The sequence below is a fragment of the Trichosurus vulpecula genome, chromosome 8, assembly GCF_011100635.1.
Source record: "Trichosurus vulpecula isolate mTriVul1 chromosome 8, mTriVul1.pri, whole genome shotgun sequence".
In the NCBI taxonomy this organism is placed as follows: domain Eukaryota; kingdom Metazoa; phylum Chordata; class Mammalia; order Diprotodontia; family Phalangeridae; genus Trichosurus; species Trichosurus vulpecula.
The window spans coordinates 157,207,791-157,227,276 of record NC_050580.1 but is presented as its reverse complement, the minus strand read 5'-3'; the positions used below and the strand labels follow the sequence as shown (position 1 = coordinate 157,227,276).

Sequence of the window (19,486 nt, the reverse complement as noted above, 5' to 3'; positions counted from 1 at the left end):
AATTATTAGTAGCTATTTTGCCCAGCTATATGTCAATAAATCTGACAATCTAAGTGAAATGGATGAAAATTTACAAACATATATATATTGTCCAGATTAACAGAAGAAAAAATAGAGTACTTAAATAGGTCTATCTTAGAAAAAGAAATTGAACAAGCCATCAATGAATGCCCTAAGAAAAAATCCCCAGGGTCAGATGGATTCACAAGTGAATTCTACCAAACATTTAAAGAAAAACTAATCCCAATACTATATAAACTATTTGTAAAAGCAGGTGAAGAAAGAATCCTACTAAATTCCTTTTATGACACAAACATGGTGTTGATACTTAACAGGAAGAGTGAAAACAGATAAAAAAACTATAGACCAATTCCCCTAATGAATATTGATGCAAAAATTTAAACAAAATACTAGCAAGGAAATTATATTGTGATATATATCACAAGAATCATACATTCTGACCAGGTAGGATTTATACCAGGAATATAAGTTTGGTTCAATGTTAGGAAAACTATCAGCATAATTGATCATATCAATAAAAAACAATAGAAATCATAAGATTATCTTGATAGATGCAGAAAAAACCTTTGACAAAATACAGCACTCATTCTTATTAAAAACACTAGAGAGAGCAGGAATCAATGGAGTGTTCTTTAAAATGACAGGAAGTATTTATGTAAAATCATCAGCAAGCATTATGTGAAATGGGGATAAGCTAGAATCCTTCCCAATAAGGTCAGGGGTGAAGCAAGGATGCCCATTATCACCACTATTATTCAATATTATACTAGAAATGTTAGTTTCAGCAATAAGAGAAGAAAAAGAAATTGAAAGAGTTAGAATAGGCAATGAGAAAACAAAACTATAGCTCTTTGCACATGATATAATGGTATACTTAGAGAATCCTAGAGAATCAGCTAAAAACACTAGTTTCAATAATTAACAATTTAGCAAATTTGTGAGATATAAAATAAACCCACATAAATCTTCAGCATTTTTATATATTACCAACAAAGTCCAGCAGCAAGAGATAGAGAAATTCCACTTAAAATAGCCATAAACAATATAAATACTTGGGGGTCTGCCTGCCAGGACAAACTTAGGAACTATGTGAACATGATTATGAAACACTTCACACAAATAAAGTAAAATCTAGACAGCTGGAAAAATATCAATTGCTTACTGGTAGGCCAAGGCAATATAATAAAAATGACAATTCTACCCAAACTTATCTACTTAGTGCCATAAAAATAAAACAACCAAAAAATTATTTTATAGAGCCAGAAAAAATAACAACAAAAATCATATGGAAGAACAAAAGATCAAGAGTATCAAGGGAATTAATGGGAAAAAAGTGAAGGAATGTGGCCTAGCTATACCAGATCTCAAACTGTACTATAAAGTCGTAATCATCAAAATAATCTGGTACTGACTAAGAAACTGAGTGATAGATCAGTGGAATAGATTAGGTACATAATATGCTCTAATAGTGACCATAGTGATTTAGTGTTTGATAAACCCAAAGATCCAAGCTATTGGGACAAGAACTGACTATTTGACAAAAACTGCCGGGAAAACTGGAAAACAGCTTGGCAAAAACTGGGTATAGACCAACATCTCACACCATACACCAAGATAAAGTCAAAATAGGTACACGATTTAAACATAAAAGGTGATATCATAAGCAAATTAGGGGAGCATGAAATAGTTTATCTGCCAGATCTTTGGAGAAGATAAGAATTTATGACCAAGCAAGAAATAAAGAGTATCACTAGATATTAAATAGATAATTTTGATTGTATTAAATTTAAAAGTTTTTACAAACAAAACCATGCAACTAAAATTAGAAAGAAAGCAGAAAATGAGAAAATTTGATACCAAGTATCTCTAATAAAGGATTCATTTCTCAAATAGAGAACTGAGTCAAATTTATAAGAATAGAAGTCATTCCCCAATTGATAAATAGTCAAAGGATATGAACAAGCAGTTTTCAGATGAAGAAATCAAAGCAATCTATAGTCATGTGAAAAATGCCAAAAATCACTATTGATTAGAGAAATGTAAATCAAAACAACTCTGAGTTACCACCTCACACTTACCAGGTTAATAAGACAGAAAAGAAAAATGATAAGTGTTAGGAAGGATGTGGGATAACTGAGACAATAATGCATTCTTGGTAGAATTGTGAACTGATCCAACCATTTTGGGTGGGGGAAGGGGGGAGGGTGTGTGTGTGTGCCAGGCAATGGTGGTTAAGTGACTTGCCCAGGGTCACACAACTAATAAGTGTGAAGTATCTGAGGTCGGATTTGAACTTAAGTCCTCCTAACTCCATTGTACCTCCTAGTGGCCCCTGATCCAACCATTCTGGAGAGGAATTTGGAACTATGCCCAAAGGGCTATAAACCTGTCCATACCCTTTGATTCAGCAATCCCAGTGCTAGGTCTATATCCCAAAGACATCCAAAAAAAGGGAAAAGGACCTATTTGTACAAAAATATTTATAGCAACTCTTTTTGTGACGGCCAGGAATTTGAAATTAAGGGCATGTCCATCAAGTGGGGAATGGCTGAACAAGTTGAAGTATGTGATTGTAATGGAATATTATTGTGCTATAAGAAATGACAAAAAATGACAGAAAAACGTAAAAAGACTTCCATGAATTGATGCAGAATGAAGTGAGTAGAAACAAGAGAACATTGTACACAGTAACAGCAATATTGTACAATGAACAACCATAAATGACTTACTGTTCTCTGCATTACAACAATCCAAAACAATGCTAAAGGACTCATGATGAAAAATCTTATCCACCTCCAGAGAAAGAACTGATGGGATTTGAATACAGATTGAAGCACCCTATCTTTCACTTTCTCCCCTTCTTTTATCTTTTTATTTGAGTTTCCTTCCACAAAATGACTAATATGGAAATATTTTACAAGACTGCACATACATAACATATCAGATTGCTTGTGTTTATCCTTCATTTTTGAAGAGAACCATGACATCAGGGAAATGATGACATGACTTGCAGTTGACTTTGCTTTGAGTGAGGGAGGGCCATGCAAGGTCACCAGCCTCACTTTCTCCTCCAGAGTTATCTGGGTCCAGTGACCAGATATTCATCAGGATGACTGGAGATGACCCAGGATGCAATCGGAAACCCTGGCCCTTTTAGGCTCAGGCCTTTTCATGTAACTCACTTAGAGTGAGATAACACCATTCAATGAATAGGCCTCTTTAAGTGAGTCCAGGAATCACCCCTTTAATCAGAAAAAAAAAAAAGAAGAAATCAAGCTGGGAGAGGAAGACCCTCAGGGTTGCTGTTCCAAAGAGAAACAGTTACCACTGACATTCACTCTGAGCCAGGAGGGCCCAAAATACAGCCGTTAAGTGGAGCTTGTGCAGGGACTTATTGTGGTCCCTGGGTCATCTGCAGTCATCCTGATGAATATCAGGTCACTGGACCCAGATGGCTCTAGAGGAGAAAGTGAGGTTGGTGACTTGCACAGCCCTCCCTCACTCAAATCAAAGTCAACTGCAAGTCATGTCATCATTTCCCTGATGTCATGATCCTCTTCAAAAACAAAGGACAAACACAACCTGTGAGTAGACCGAGCTGCCTGAAAGGGGACCCAGCTAGTTGGGTAACTCAGCTCATCCTCTCCCTTTTCCTCTCCCTCTCCTTCTCCTTCTCCTCTCCAAAGGAAGGTAAACTTTGATGGCTGGAAGCTGCCCACTTAACTCGGGATTTACTGGCTAGATTTCTTTCTTTCTCTTTCCTTCCTTTCTTCCCTTTCCTTCCTTTCTTCCCTTTCTTTCCTTTCTTCTCTTTCTTTTCCTTCCTTCCTTCCTTTCTTTCTTTCTTTCTTTCTTTCTTTCTTTCTTTCTTTCTTTCTTACCTTAAACCTAGATCAGATTGTTTATTGTCTATAGAAAGGAGGAAAGGAGGGAGGGAAGGATAGAATTTGGAACTCAAAACTTAAAAAAATGTTAAAAATTGTTTTTACATGTAATTTATTTTAAAAAAGAATAAAGAAAACTTAGGCCTGGAAAAGCGTGACTACATGAGTTCGAGATAAAATTGTGAAGTAGATGAAATTTGTTCTTTCACTGTTCCTCTTTCTTCCGTTAATATCCCACCCTGGGCCTGCTCTCCCAAACACCCCACCATCTGGATCCTTCACTTACTTTGCCCTGTAGCACAAAATCGAATTTGTCTTGTGTCCCATTACTTGAGGATTCTGATCTACCTTAACAAGGGAATTTGAGCTAAAACGGAGTATCATGACTCACATAAATGCTCCTAAGAATATTACTTATATTCCTACATGTAACGGTACTTGTTTTTGAACTGAGTGCTTCAGGCTTTATTCCAAAGGACCATTGATGGGAATGCCCTAGATTTGGGCAGGCCAGTGGATTTGGCTCTCTTAGGCAATCCCCGTCATTCCCAGGGTCAACCAACCATCCAGCAGGATAACCTGCACCACTATCAAGATCATGCTTGAAGAAAGAGGCAAGCCTGAAAGGTTAAATGATTGGATTTGGATTTGGAGCCAGTGGCCCAAGATTCAAATACTAGCTCTATCGCTTGCTACCTGTGTGATTGGTCATTTACTCTGAGCCTCGGTTTCTCCATCTGTGAAGTGTGAGGTGGTCACAGCCCTACATCATCCCCAGAGTTTTCTCTGAGCTCTCACTCCGGTTCCTATAATCCTAAATGCTACCTTCTCTCTAGGCTGGGGCCCCTTCCTTCCGTGCAACATGAGACGGATGGGGGTGGAGGGAAGGTGGAGTATCGGGAATCGGGGGGTTAATTCCCAGACAGGCATCAGCTGACCCCCGATCGCGACGCAAAAAGCACAAATGAAGTTGACTCACCCTCCAGCCTCCCCGGCCCCCCTTCCCCAAAAGGAAAGGCTCAGCCCTCAGCCCAGTACTCAGCTAGTCAGATCTGTTGCTAGGGAGGCCGGCCCGCCTGCAGAGGGGCAGCACCGACCCCTGAAGTCCCTCCCCTCGCGGAGCCCCAGCCAGTCTCCCGCTGCCGCCGCCCCCGATCCGGCAGGCAGTCCCAGGGCAGGCAGGGGAGGCCGCCACGCTCCCAGCCCCAGCCTCAGCCCCAGCCCCTCGGCTCCGCCTGTTCTCCGTCTCCGCCATGGCTCAGCCGATTGAGGTGGGCGGCGGGGACGGCGCAGGGCAACAAGAGGATGTGTTGGGAGAGGAGGAGCAATACGAGGCTTGGTCCCGGACTAAGAATCCGGTGCAGATCCGAGTAGCCATCCAGGCTGCCGAAGAGGAGGGGGAGGAAGAGGCTGGGGCCGCGATGGGGGGCATCGGGGACGGGGAAGACGACGGGGACGCGGCTCGCTATCTCAGCCCCGGGTGGGGCAGTGCCAGCGAGGATGAGCCTAGCCGCGGGCACAGGTACGAGAGCAGGAAAGGCCTGGAGAGCGGTATGGGGTGCTTTGGGATGGAGAAGATGAGGCGCGGGGGCGGGCTGGAGAACTGCATGGGCGACAGCGCGCGGGACCCGACAGGCAGCTAGGGCTGTTCTGCACGAGGGCTCAAACTCTCCCTGCCCCAGGGAACCTGGGACGGGGAGAGCCAGCCGGGCACCCAGATCCGCGCTTGTTGGGCGACACGCACGCAGCGAGCACCACATCCCGGCCCCTTCCCCACAGGACGGTGGGAGGGGCCCGTAGAAGTCCGGTGGGCCCCGTCCTCGATCTACACGATCCTGTTACGTAGTCTTTGGGGTTTTTCTTCCAGAGAGCAGCAGTCAAGACCTCTCCATCCCTGGCTCCCCGCTGGCTGGCAATCGGAGATGGAGAGTTTAGGGAGCGGTTGATGCCCCCTAAGCCAGAGCTGCCAAAAACTTCGTATCAATCATTTGGGCTGGGTCAGTCATACCTATGGAAAAGGACACTAATGTACTAGTCTCAGCTGTTACTCACTTTGTCTAGCTGTCTACACCCAAATCCCGCCCCCCCCTTTTTTGGTAAGAGCTAAGCCCCCCAGTGCAGATAGTGTGGTAAAAGAATATTGCTACTCACTCCCCCCCATTATGTTCTATGTAATCTGAACTGTCTCCTTGCGTGTGATGTTTCTCTCTCTCTCTCTCTCTCTCTCTCTCTCTCTCTCTCTCTCTCTCTCTCTCTCTCTCTCTCTCTCTCTCTCTCTCTCTTTCTCTCTCTCTCTCTCTCTCTGTATTTCTGTCTCTCACTGTCTTTCTGTCCTGTCTGTCTCTGTCTCTGTAACCGTCTCTCTCTCCCCCTCTCTTTGTCTCTGTCTCCCCTCTCCCCCCAGTGAATGATGAGAGATTTGTAAGTGGCACAAGGGCAGACTCACAGAAAGCTTAATTCCTGGCCTCTTGGCTCTCTATTTGCAAAGTTGTGTCACTTCTAGAATCCCCCAAGCTGCAGTGTTCAACCTCCCTAACGGTCTACACCAAACAGTTTAGCCCATTATCCCTTATAATATAAATTGAATTGACTTTACTCATTCTGCTTGTAGAGGAACACTGGATGGGGTTCTAGTCCCAGTTTGGCCGCTGATTAGCTGTAATATCTTGGCCACATCACTTCCTTCCTCAAGGCCTCATTTTCCTCATTCATAAAGTGAAGGAACTGAAAGCTTGATGATATCTAAGGTGTCTTCCAGCTTTGACATTCTGTGATTTTTTTAAGTTTCTCAAACCTGTTGACAAGTATCTTAATTCTAGTTGTAGATGACAGCATAAAGCCCAAAGTATTTTTTTTTTGCATAAGCCTGCCCTATCTCACTAGCTAATATCAGTTTAGCATCTGCCATCTGTGTTCTAACCATCTGAGTTCTGTGCTCCATGATACTGTTAGACTTGGCTAGGTATTCAAAGGGGTGGAATTCTTGTGGTATCAAGAGACTATCTTTCCTATGTTTGCTCTAGGAGGTTTCTGTGTTTCAACTCCTGAGCCTTAACCATCAGTCAGGGGTCATGGCCTCAAGGACTTCACAGGCCATCAAGTCCAGCCCAGAAGGGAAAAATAATCCCCTCTATACCGTAGACACCAGGTGATAATCAGCATTTTGTTTGAAGACTTCCCACTGCTCCTAAGGCAGTCCATTCTACTTTGGGGTAATTCAAATCATGAAGAAGTTTTTTTTTTCTATTATCAAGCCCAAATTGGTCTCTTCCAAATTCCAACTATTGCCCCTGGTTCTACTCTCTGAGTCCCAGGAAAATGAATTTAATCATTCTTTTTCCACATGACAGCTATCATATTGCCCCTGTCTTTTCTTATACAGGCTAAGTACTCTGGTTCTTTCAGCTAATCCTCATGATATGAACATGAGCCCTTTAACCATTTAGTGTCCTCTGGGTGCTTTCCAGCTCTTCCTAAAACTTGGCACCCAGAGTCTAATAGGATGTCTAACCAAGGCAGGGTACAGTGGGACTGTCACCTTCCTACTCATGGACATTATGCCCCTCAATGTTGTCTAGAATGATGTTAGCTTGTTTGGCTGCCATGTCACAGTATTCACAGAATCACAGAATTTCAGAACTGAATGACCCACCTTAGTGGCCATCTAGGCTAGCTCAGACCTGAAAAAGAATCCTCTCTACAACATGCGTGACATGGAGTTATCCAGGTTTTGCTTGAAGACCATTGAGTGGCACAGTAGGAAGAGCAAAGGATTTATAAACAGAGGAGCCAAGTTCAAATCCCTATATTGCTACTTATTGCCAGTGTGAACTTAGATTAATCATTTAACCACTCTGGACCTCAGTTTCCATGCCAGTAAAATATGAGAGTTGACTGGGATGACTTCAGAGGTTCCTTCCAGATCTAAATCTGTGATCCCAGAGAGGAGCAACCCATTACCCTCTAGACAGACTCTTCCATTTTGGATAGTTTAGGAGGTTTTTACTTACAGCAAGCATAAATTTTCCTCTTCGAAACATCCATCCGTTACCCCTAGTTCTGCATTCTGTGGGAAAGAGAAAATGTTTGAGCTCTCTTCCACATGCTACTCAAATAATCATGGATCTGTGGTTTTCCTGATCCAGGAATGCCCTCCAACAGTGCAAATTGTAGCCTGTCTGTACCTGCCATGCCATCTGTGCAACTCCAGTTCATATCCTCCCAAAAATTTGAAATGGGAATCAACCCAATGTGCTGAAGACCTTCCTCAGTTTCCCCCAGCATCGCAAGGGTAGCAGTGGAGCTTGTTGGCTGTCTACCTGTCATTCCTTGTTCTAGCAATATGACTAGCCCATCTTGGAGTATCTTATTGGTTATTGCTCCCATTCAACATATGCTTCCCCATTGCCCTCTGTGTGATATCCATTATTTGTAAGCAATTGTTTTCCTTTTGTCTCATTGCCACACAGCAATACCATTGAAATGTTTGTATTGAAAAGATGAGCCTTGGCTTTCATAGCACCCTTGAGGTTGGTTAAAAAGAGCTTTCAATTCCCCAAAGCATTCCAGCTGGCTCTCCCCCTTTGATTCAATTATTGTCCCAACTTCTTATCCAATTCTACTGCCTGTCTACCCCAGCTATTCATATTGTTAGCTGAACTTTATAGAATATTTATCCAAACCCATGTAGAAATCTGAAAAGTAGATTTCGTTCATCTACTTGGTCTTCCTCGTATCGACAAACTCCTTTGAATGATGACAAATCTCTTCTAAAAGGTTCTTCAGTATTCTAGGGCTTGATTCAATCAGCACACTGTCATCGGTAATGGAGGAGATCCAGTGCAGAATTCAGATTGAAGAAGGATTCCTTTGGGTGGTGATCCTGACATATTTTTTAATCAATTATTTGTATAAAGTCACAGGTGTGTGCTCACCTCTGGTTCTGTGTTTCACTGGGTGTCTATTATCAGGTCACTGACTGAGGTTATTTCTGTTACATTTCCCCTGGCTTTCCTGAATACCTAGAAGACTCTCCCTCCTCATCTCCATCTCCTAGCTGGCTTCCTTCAAGTCCCGGCTAATATCCTATCTTCCATAAGAAGTCTTTCTCCATCCTCCTTAATGTTAGAGTCTTCCTTCTCAGTTATCTCTCATTTATCTTGTATATATTTCTTGTTTGTACGTAGTTGTTTGCTTGTTGTTACAGCCACTAGACTGGGACTCAGCAGGGATTCTTTTTTGCCTTTCTTTGCATCCCTAGCATTTAACACAATGCCTGGCACATAGTAGGTGCTTAATTAATGTTAGTTAATGGAAAAATGTAACTAGACATGAGAGAATATGTTCTTTTCCCCCTATTCACTGCTTGACTTCTTAGAATTGTCTAAAAGGCAGAGTAGCTCAAGAGTCACTTTGCTAGAGCTTCAAAGAAAGATATTATTTTTGTAATGTAGGGATTTAATTTTTTTTCAAATCATGGACCCCTTTGACACTGGTAAAGCCTATGGACCCCTTCTCAGAATAATGTTTTTAAATGCATAAAAATAAAATATATAGGATTATAAAGGAAACAAATTATGTTAAAATAATTGTGTACCTTTTTCATAGCTAAGTTTACACATTCCTCTTGAAATCCCCTTTCAGACTCCAGGTTAAGAACCCCTATTCTAATACATAGTGTCTTGACTTGTCCAGAATACTCAGACTTTAAGTGAGTAAACACTCTGCAAGGCTGTGCAAAGGGGAGGGAGTAGGTGATGTGCAGTTTCTGGTACTGGTGAGATTTAGCTGTGGCTATAGAAAACAGCTTCTCATTATGTCTGTGCAGATTTTATCACCAGCAGAAGCTAAATCCCTTTGGCACCAGAGCTTCTTCAGATAAGCCTTGGTTCCTGGTTCTCTCTACTTGCTCACCTTTACCCTCAACTCTTCAGATTCCCACATAGTGGGCTGTTCTCCTTTCTAGTGCCCACTCCCTAGGGAGTTCTCTGATAAATCTCCTGCTGTATTCTGGCATCTGGAATAAAGTTGACCCCAAGGGTTCTGCAGAGCAGAAGCTGACATGAACTCAATGGGAAGAAATCAAAGCCATTGGGAGGAACAGACAAAAAGGCAATCTACCATGACCTAGCACCTGGAGGACCCTTGTAGATCAGCAGACAAACAGTAGAGATAAAATACTCAGAATGTATTAACCATCCTGTTCCATCCTTCTCTCACAGCTACCTGTCTTTTACACTACAAATAAATAACACATGACTTTTTATTCCCATGACATTGCAGGACATGACATATATCATAGACTTCCTATCCTCAATTTAATATCTGAGAGTTTTTTAAACCAACCCATTATTAATAATAAACTTGTATAATGACAACAACCTTAACTTTCATTTGTACAATACCTTGTAGTTTACAAAACACATTCACGTCAGTTATTTCATTTGATACATCTCATTTGGGCCTCATACAACATTGCTCTTTGGGTCTTCTGCAATTTGTGATTCTTTACAAAATGTGATATTCCATTGTTTGCAGCCATATAGCTCCAATGTGCATTATTTCCTTAAATGTTCAATGAATGTATGCTTCATTATGGAATCTCCCAGATTGTCGGATGTAGAATAAACTCACTAATCTGTGGTTTCTCTGATCTCCTGTGAAAATCCTTGTAAGAGCAAGAATTGCATTCTCTACTTTCTAGTCCCTTAATAAGTATTCATTTAAGTAGCAGGTTCCACATTTTGATAAACAATTACACAGTTTCATCTTTAACATGCCGTAAAATCCTTGAGTGGATGCTTTCCAGTTCTTGTGATTTATCTTTATCCCTATGATTTATCTCCATTTAGTTTTTTTTTTTCCCACCAGGTGCTGATACCCTGTGTTTTTATGATTATTAGATCTGGTACATAGAACCATAGGATTGAAAGGGGCCTTTGAGACCGTCTAATCCAACATCTCATCCAAAGTCAGATCCTTTCTGTTGTATCTCTGCCAAGTGTTCATCCAGTCCATGGTTGGGAGACACCCAGCTGCCTGTTTCACACCTCCAGGCTCTCTGTTTCAAAGGGAAACCTGGAAGTGGAATTTTTCTAACAACTTTCCTTGCAGAGAACAAGATGTGAAATTAATGTGATCTCTTTGGCATCAGCTTTCCATTCCTTGGTCACATTTTGCTTTGAGATCATCGTGCTGATTCTTGAGCTGGCATCCTCCCTTTGATATTCATAAAGAACATCATGTTTTGATTTAGCTGGTGGTCTCCCAATTTTTTTAGGACTACTTCCTTTTAAGTTTATACCTGACTCCACACACCTTTGGAGCTTCCCGTTCTACTATTCCCTTGGGTGATTCCCGTGCTTTTTGAAAGATATCATTTCTTCATCATGATGGATTCTTTGACATTACCAGTCAGAGAGACAGAATTGTGTTATGCTCTTTGTTGTCTTCTCTCCACCTTTCTTCTCCCCAAACCCCCAGCTTTCAAAAGCCCAGGATTTTTCATCTATAGTGCTCATTTTTCTTGGGCTTCCAGTAAGGTTCGTTAACATAGACTCCAGGCTTCCTATGGGTTAATGACTTTAAATTCTTCTTAAAGCTTTCTTTCCTCTATCAGTGTCCATATTTTGTCAAAATATTCTTTTCCAAAATTGAACAACTGCAAAGGGGATAATTAATTTATATTACATATGTAATTTATGTAAAATATTTTTTGTTGTTGTCATTTCAGTTATGTCTGATACTTTATGATCTCATTTCGGGTTTTTTTGGGGGGGCAAAGATACCAGAGTGGTTTGCCATTTCCTTCCCCAGCTCATTTTATAGATGAGGAAACTGAGGCAAACAGGATTAAGTGACTTGCTCAGGGTCACACATCTTAGTAACTGTTTGAGGTCACATTTGAACTCAGGTCTTCCTGATTTTAAGCCCAGCCCTCTAGCCTCTGCACCACTTAGCTGCTCCATGTCTCATTCTATACCCTAAATCTATTGCCTCTGTGAGGAGGTAAATAGTGCATTTTAAGACGGGGGTGGTTTTGTACATTAAACTGAAGCATAAGTAGGGACCAACTTTGAAGTACTTTTGTAAAGTCAACACATTTGAGATATGACAGGGGCTCTGGAGTGCTGGGTTTCCAGTTCTACTAATTTGGGTTAAATGTGCAGCTCCCTGGGGTACTCACTATCTACAACTGGGTCACTAGTATATAGGGGTAGATAATATTGTATCACATTCCTTTCTAAAAAAGAAAACTTTAGCACTTTAAAAACATCACCCTCACTGTGGGACCATCCTTTGTCCAGTGACCAACTATAAAGCGGTTGCTAGCTTGACAAAAGTATTTCTTATCTGGTTTTAGTGGTGCAACGACAAGTGGAGGAGAGAATGATGGTTCTGACCAGGACCAGGACTGGAAGCCACCAAGCTACGAGTTAATCTTGAAGCTGGTTGATCAAATTGAGTTCTATTTCTCCGATGAAAACCTAGAAAAAGATGCCTTTCTGCTCAAACACGTTAGAAGGAACAAGCAGGGCTATGTGAGTGTCAAGCTACTCACATCTTTCAAGAAGGTAAGACTGGATTTGAGGATGCTGTTTCAGGGCACTCAAGAGCAGTTGGCTTATTTTTCTTGCAGCTCTGACTGACCAATGATGTTCTTTAAACATTTGGAAATTGCAAAATAGAAAATCATCAAAAAACACAAACATTTTTGTAAACAAAGAAAATTGGAAAAGAGGAGTATGTGTGAAATTGTGAATGTATTACATAAAATATATATGTTTCTGTACATGTATATATATATAAACCTATTTAATAGCTAGTGTTTATGAAGTGCTTTAATATTTTCAAAATGCTTTACAAATTTTATCTCATGTTATCTTCACAACAGCCCTGAGTGGTGGGTGCGATAATTATTTCCATTCTACAGATTGGGAAGCTGAGGCAGACAGAAGTGAAGTGACTGGCCCAGAGTCACATAAATAGTAAATATCCAAGGTGGCATTTGAACTTAGATCTGCCATCCTGACTTCAGATCCAACATTACCTTGCTTGTCTGTAACCTCTTATGAACTCCCTTCTTTCATTTATGAATCTTTAAAGGTTTCATTGATTCTCTTATCTTATTTTTTGGTATCACTATCACTACCCCATAGTTCTCCCTACTCTCCTGATATTACACCCCCCAAAATAAAAGCCCTGTCTTGTAACAAGTAAATATAGTCAAACAAAACAAATTTCCACTATATTAGATCAATAATTTCCCATCTTCATTTACTAAGGTCAGAAGAAAAGGGTCTGAGCTTAAATAGTAGGAGAAGGGACTTAGGTTAGATGCTATGAAATATTCCCAGTTTGGAACTACAGATAATTATAAAAAGGCAGCGCCAGAGTGTCGCTTTGATCACAGAATCACTCTAGGTAGGTGGATATCACAAGTAAATCTATATGAAGCCACAGACTAGCTGACCTCAAAACAGTCTCACTTGTTCTAGGCTTCTGTGAAATACAAACTCTTCAATTAGTAGGTTGTATCAGTAATCTGAGGGTTAGAAAATAGCAGAAGGTAGCCTGGGAGTTTTTATTTAATTGTTTTTCAGTTGAGTTCAGCTATTCGAGACCCCTTGGGGATTTTCTTGGCAGAGATACGGGAGTGGTTTTGCTATTTCCTTCTCCAGCTCATTTGACATATGAGGAAACTGAGGCAAACAGAGTTAAATGACTTGCCCAGGGTCACACAGCTATCAAGGGTCTGAGGCCAAATTTGAACTCAGAAAGATGGGTCTTTCTGACTCCAGGCCCAGAACTCTATCCACTGCACCCCTACTAGCCCATTATGAGAAGTTTCTTGGAACATAAGGTGTAAGATTTAAAGCTTAGAGGCCATCTAGTCCAAACCTCTTATTTTATAGATGAGTAGCTGAGGCCTAGAAGGGTTGGTGGATCTCACTACGTTGGGGTCAAGGTACAGTGTGTTCGACGTGGCTGATCAGACCACTACAAGCTCAGAAGGCTCTTTCACAGGTCAGGTACAAATAGCTCATATGAACATTTGGAGTTGAAATGTCTCTAAATTTGCACATCTCACATTTCATCTAGAAAGGCTTAATGCCTTGCCCAGGGTCACACTGGCAATAAGTAGCTGAGTCAATATTTGAAGCCAGGACCTCTGACTCCACCACACTTCCTCTTTTTGGGTCTCCTAAGGTCTGGCTGTGGTTGAAATGGCTTGCAGTCTATCAAGGGAGGAGATGGAGAACCCCTAACAGGTGCTTCTCTCATTGTAGGTGGTTTTATAGCCCTAGGGGTGCAGGTGAGAGAGGATGAGGGGCAATTATCCCCGATGCATTTCAGTTAAGGGAGAAAAAATGTGGAAATAGATCTGTCATTCTTTGGTGAGGAGTGTGCTTCCCAGCCAGGAAGGAAGCAAGCTTAAAGGCTTGATGAGTTACACAACTGGAAGATCATTTCCAAACCATCAAGTTATGTTGTGCACTTTGGCAGATTGTTTCATGTGATTCAAATAGAGATGGCCCTGAAGCAAAGCATTTCCTCTATAATAGTTTTCCCCCAAAGTTTCCCCTAGGTTCTCTGTCCCATTTCATGTTTCTGAGGTCTAATTTGAGGCGTTCTCCTGATCTCACTTGAAATGTTGTAAAGAAACCCCAGAAAGCTTTTGGAATAAATGTAGCAATGGGGAGTCCCAGAGGAACCCTTGAGCGCAGAGAAGGAGAATCAGATTGCAGCTGGGTTAGGCCTTTTCTGGGAGTCCTTCTTTTTCCTGTTTTGAGCTTTAAAATCTCTGAGCTCTCTCATTTTAATGCTCCTTTACTTCGCATCCTTAATTGTAACTCATGATGAAGTATGGTACTCACCTCCTGACAAAGAGGTGGTACACTCATTGTGTAGATTGAGACATGTATTTTCTGGACATGACCAGTGTGACAATGTGTTTTGCTCAACTATGCATATTTGTTTAAAAGGCTTTTGTTTTTCTTTTCTTTCTTACCAGTTTTAATGATGCTACATATATTTGAGGATAATGGTTCTAAGAGAGAATGGGAGAGAATACCTAGGAAAGATAGATCAGTGACTATTTAAAAAACCAACAGCAACAGGAGCAACCGTAGTCTCTTCCTTAAGATGACGTATGTGTGAAGAGTGTGCTATTATCTAAATTTCAAGGAGGTTGCTGGAGTATGTTGCTCTAAGGCCCAGAGGACTTCTTTTTAATGGGAACTTGGTTGATTGATGATATACATGGCTTATTCTTCTTTAAGACCCTCCCCTAGGTGGGAAGGAGAAAAAAAAATAGATTTTTTTATTAATTAAAAAATTAAATTAAAAAATAATATCCTTAGTTGTAGAAATATTTTTCTTCTTGCTCAGTCATTTTCAGTCATGTCTGACTCTTTGTGACCCCTTTTGGGGTTTCATTTCCTTCTCCAGCTCATTTTACAGATGAGGAGACTGAAGCAAACAGGGTTAAGTGACTTTCCAAGGGTCATACATCTAGGAAGTGTCTGAAGTCAGATTTGAACTCAGGAAGAAGAGTCTTCTTGATATAGATGGATCTAATTGGTGTAGGATTAATGATTCTGAAAGAGTAGTTAAATAAGACCATTTCAAATTTGCCTTTTCCAGGTGAAACACCTTACTCGGGACTGGAGAACCACAGCCTATGCCTTGAAGTATTCAGAGACTCTGGAGTTGAATGAGGATCATCGGAAAGTGAGGAGGATTACACCTGTTCCTTTCTTCCCAGTTGAAAATCAACCCAGTAGGATGCTGCTGGTGTATGACCTCCACTTGTTCCCCAAGCCATGGGCTCTGGCTGTGCTTCAGGAGAATGGAAGGCTCCAGGAAAAGGTCATGGAGCATCTTCTCAAGATCTTTGGAACATTTGGAGTCATCTCATCTGTACGAATTCTCAAGCCGGGGAAAGAGTTGCCTCCAGACATCCGGAAGTTTAGCAGCCGCTACAGTCAAGTAGGGACTCAAGTGTGTGCCATTGTGGAGTTTGAAGAAGTAGATGCTGCCATCAGGGCCCATGAGTCCATGAGCATGGGATCTCCAAGCAAAGGCAGCATTAAAGTTGTCCTCATTGGTATGAAAGCACCCAAAAAGAAAGCATCAAAAGAGAAGAACCAGGAGGAAGAACCTGCCATGAGCTTCCACCAAAATAAGACCTTAAATAAGAGAATTGAGGAGCTTCAGTATCTGGGTGATGAGTCATCAGCCAACAGCTCCTCTGACCCTGAGAGTAATCCGACATCCCCCATGGTGGAACGACGGTACATGGCCTCCAGCAAGCTTAGTCCTTCCATCTATCAGAACCATCACCTGAGTCCAAATGCCTCCCCTCGCTCAAGCCCTTGGAACAGCCCTCTGGTACAGCGTAAAGGAGTGTCCAAGAAATCTCCACTGGCTGAGGATGTCACACTGAACTCTAGTACCAGCCTTGATATTGTTCAGAAGTGTATGGATTATTCCTCTGACAGCAGCATCACTCCCTCCAGTAGTCCCTGGGTGCAGAGACGTCGACTAGCCCAGTGGGGAACACATGAGAAAAGTCCGGCTGCCAGTCCGCTACTCACCCGCAAAGTCCAGAATGCAGATGGGTCACCTGTGGGGGTACTGAGGTTGCCAAGAGGCCCTGATGACACCAAAGGATTTCATGGGGGGTACGAAAGAAAAAGGGTCTTTGTCTAAACATACATTCACTGTCAGTACCAGCTCCATACAAAAACCACCTTTATTTTCCTGGGTCCAACAAAACAGCTGGCATGATCAAGAACTGTCTCAAGTACGAGTTTCGATGTTTGTATTGGTGTAGATTTCTTAATTTATATATTTGTATTGGAAGGCAACTACATTTTCAAGGACATGTCCTCGTTCCAGACCACCATTTATCCTGGTATGGTCACTTTGATAATGCCACACATATGTAAATGTAACGGTACTAAACAGGAATGGGAGAAACTCTCTAGGAAAGATTGAATAGATACTATTTTTCTGCTTTTGTTTTTTTTTTCCAAATAAACCTCCTTTGAGAAGGGGTATGTGTAGAGATTGTGCTACCATTTAGAATGCAGGGAGGCTAGTGTGGATGTAGCTCAAAGACCAAAAGTTTTTAATGACAACCTGGTTGACTGATGACATACATGGTTTACTCTCCTACAGTCAAGTCAATAAACACTTATTAAGGGCCCACTGTGTGCTAGGCACTGTGCTAAGTACTGATCTTTTAAGATCAGAACAAAAATGTATATTTTCTCTTACAAGTGAATTAAAAGGAAAAAAATATAGGAATAATTGGGCACATACTCGTCTTGGCCCATTGGTATGATAAGCTGGCATATCATTTGGGATCAATGAATTGACTGTCTAGTCCCGATGGAAGGGGGAAGGACCAAATAGGAGAATCATTGATTCAAAAGCACGGCCAATAGGTCTCAGTGAAACAGCTTAGCTTTCCCAGGTTCCTTCCCCAATTTCATTGAAGAACAGAAGGGAGGAAAAGCAATGATTTTATTGTACAGATTTCTATTATGTGGATGAAGCTTATTACTGTAATTATTTGACAGATTTTTTTCATTTTCTTCAGCAGGAGAGATTGTGTGGAAGTGAAGAATTATTGTATATTTCTATACTGTTTTGACCTCCAGGGCAAACTGGTTGGGGTCCAGTACTAGATCCATTCAAAAGGAGATTTCAGGTTCCTTTAATACACCTTCTTCTTTCAAGGGGACAAAAGGGGAAAGATTTATCTTTCATGAACTGCTCCTGAGTTCACTGCCCCTTTGCTCCTACATTTTCATTGGCTTCTCCAGTCAACCAATGATTCCTCATGTTCCTGCACTGTATGCACAAACACACACACACACACACACACACACACACGCGCGTGCATATACACAAACACCATTGGACCTTTCTACAAAGTGGAGAAACTTCAAGGTAAAAGTTTCTAGAGTTAATATTTGCTCTGGCGTCAGATTACCCGACGCGGCGTAGCATCCAGTTTCTCTGTGTTAAGTCGTCTCCTCCAGGTATAGCTTGCTGGCCATTTACTTATTAAAATCCTTGGGTTCTTTCCAGCATATGACAAAGTCTTCCCTTTGTATTTTTCCCAAAGCTAGGCAAGCTGGGTCCTATATCTTGGAAACTCTGTGCCATCCTCTCCTTGTTCTTCTCTTCCTCCTTTCTCCCAGAATGTTTACACATTATCCGTCTCCTTTTGTAATGGCACTTGTCCTTGCTTCCACACAATAAACTAAAAATGTCCAGGTCACCTTGCCAGTCAGTCTGCTCTTTCTTAAACTCTGGCTAAACCCTCAGCTGTGGCACGGCCTTACTGTTTGTTAGCATAGCAAGCCCTTCCCAAAAAGCTTGGCCGGGAAACCCAGCCCAGGGTGTTTTTACAGATGTTTTGTTGATTTTAATGAAAGCCAGATCCCACTTCACTCTGCAACATGAAACTGTGACCGCTAAGGCAGGATTTACCAAAGGCTAACCTTTAGGGAAACAGCCCCAAACACCAAATCCATTTCCTATATGTAAGTTCAGCGTACTAATTATTCTATCGCCTAAAGATGAGACCAGGTCAGAGGGGCTTTGATTTGGTCTGTATGGTACAAGCATCAAAAATATGAGATCTACCTTTTTACGCCACAGTATTAATTATTTGAGCATTTTGTACGTAAGCATTTTCCAAGGTATGAATTAGGCCTCCCTTGTATTTTTGAGCTGCTAATTTAGAAGAGAATAATAAAATATTATAGAAAAGTCACGCAGAGAAGGCCTGCATGATATAGTGCTAATCTTACAGAATCACAGACCTAGAACTGAAAGCAAACACTCCCCTCATTTTACAGAGAAAGAAAACTGAGGCCTATAATCACACAACGATTAAATGTTAGTCTTGATTTGCAGGAAAGTTGTCTAACTATAGGGGTAGCTAAGTAGCGCAGTGGATGGAGCGGTGGCCTGAAATTGGGAAGTTCTGAGTTCTCATGTGGCCTCGGATACTTGCTAGCTGTGTGACCCTGGGCACATCACTTAACTCCTTTTTGCCTCAGTTCCCCACACTGGAGAAGGAAATAGCAAACCACTCTAGTATCTTTGCCAAGAAAACCTCATGGACTTGTCCATGGGGTCACAAAGAGTCAGACACAAGTAAACGCAAACAAACAACCACCTCTAACTATAAAGCACATACCACATAAGAGTCGCTTAAAGTCAAAAGATGTAGTTTTATATCTAAGTTCTGACACTTGCTGCTGGGTGAGCCCAGACAAGTCTCAACCTCACCGAGTCCCAGGAAACTGTAAGACTTATCCGCTAAAATAAAGATGAGTTTCAATCTGCCTTAATGGAGTGTGTTTATTAGGGAAATTACAGATGCTTGACATATTGAAATTTGGGAGTATGCTGTGGAACCAGCCCATACCAGTTTCTGAGATCCAGTTGTTGAATTTTCAGTGAGCATTCATACCTCAGAAATTGGCAAACGCTACAAATCGGGCCTCCTTTATTGTATTGATTGTCTCAACTTAAGAAAGTGACAGTGAAATATT

At 41.5% G+C, this 19,486-nt stretch overlaps 1 protein-coding gene across 1 annotated transcript; it reads left to right on the top strand.

The window, feature by feature from the left end:
- Window positions 1-5,052: 5,052 nt before the first annotated feature.
- Window positions 5,053-19,277, top strand: LARP6 (La ribonucleoprotein 6, translational regulator). The gene is made up of 3 exons (XM_036737166.1): window positions 5,053-5,427; window positions 12,268-12,478; window positions 15,552-19,277. Exons 1-3 carry the CDS (start codon window positions 5,159-5,161, stop codon window positions 16,617-16,619), a joined length of 1,548 nt encoding a protein of 515 aa, XP_036593061.1. The 5' UTR covers window positions 5,053-5,158; the 3' UTR covers window positions 16,620-19,277.
- Window positions 19,278-19,486: the final 209 nt, after the last annotated feature.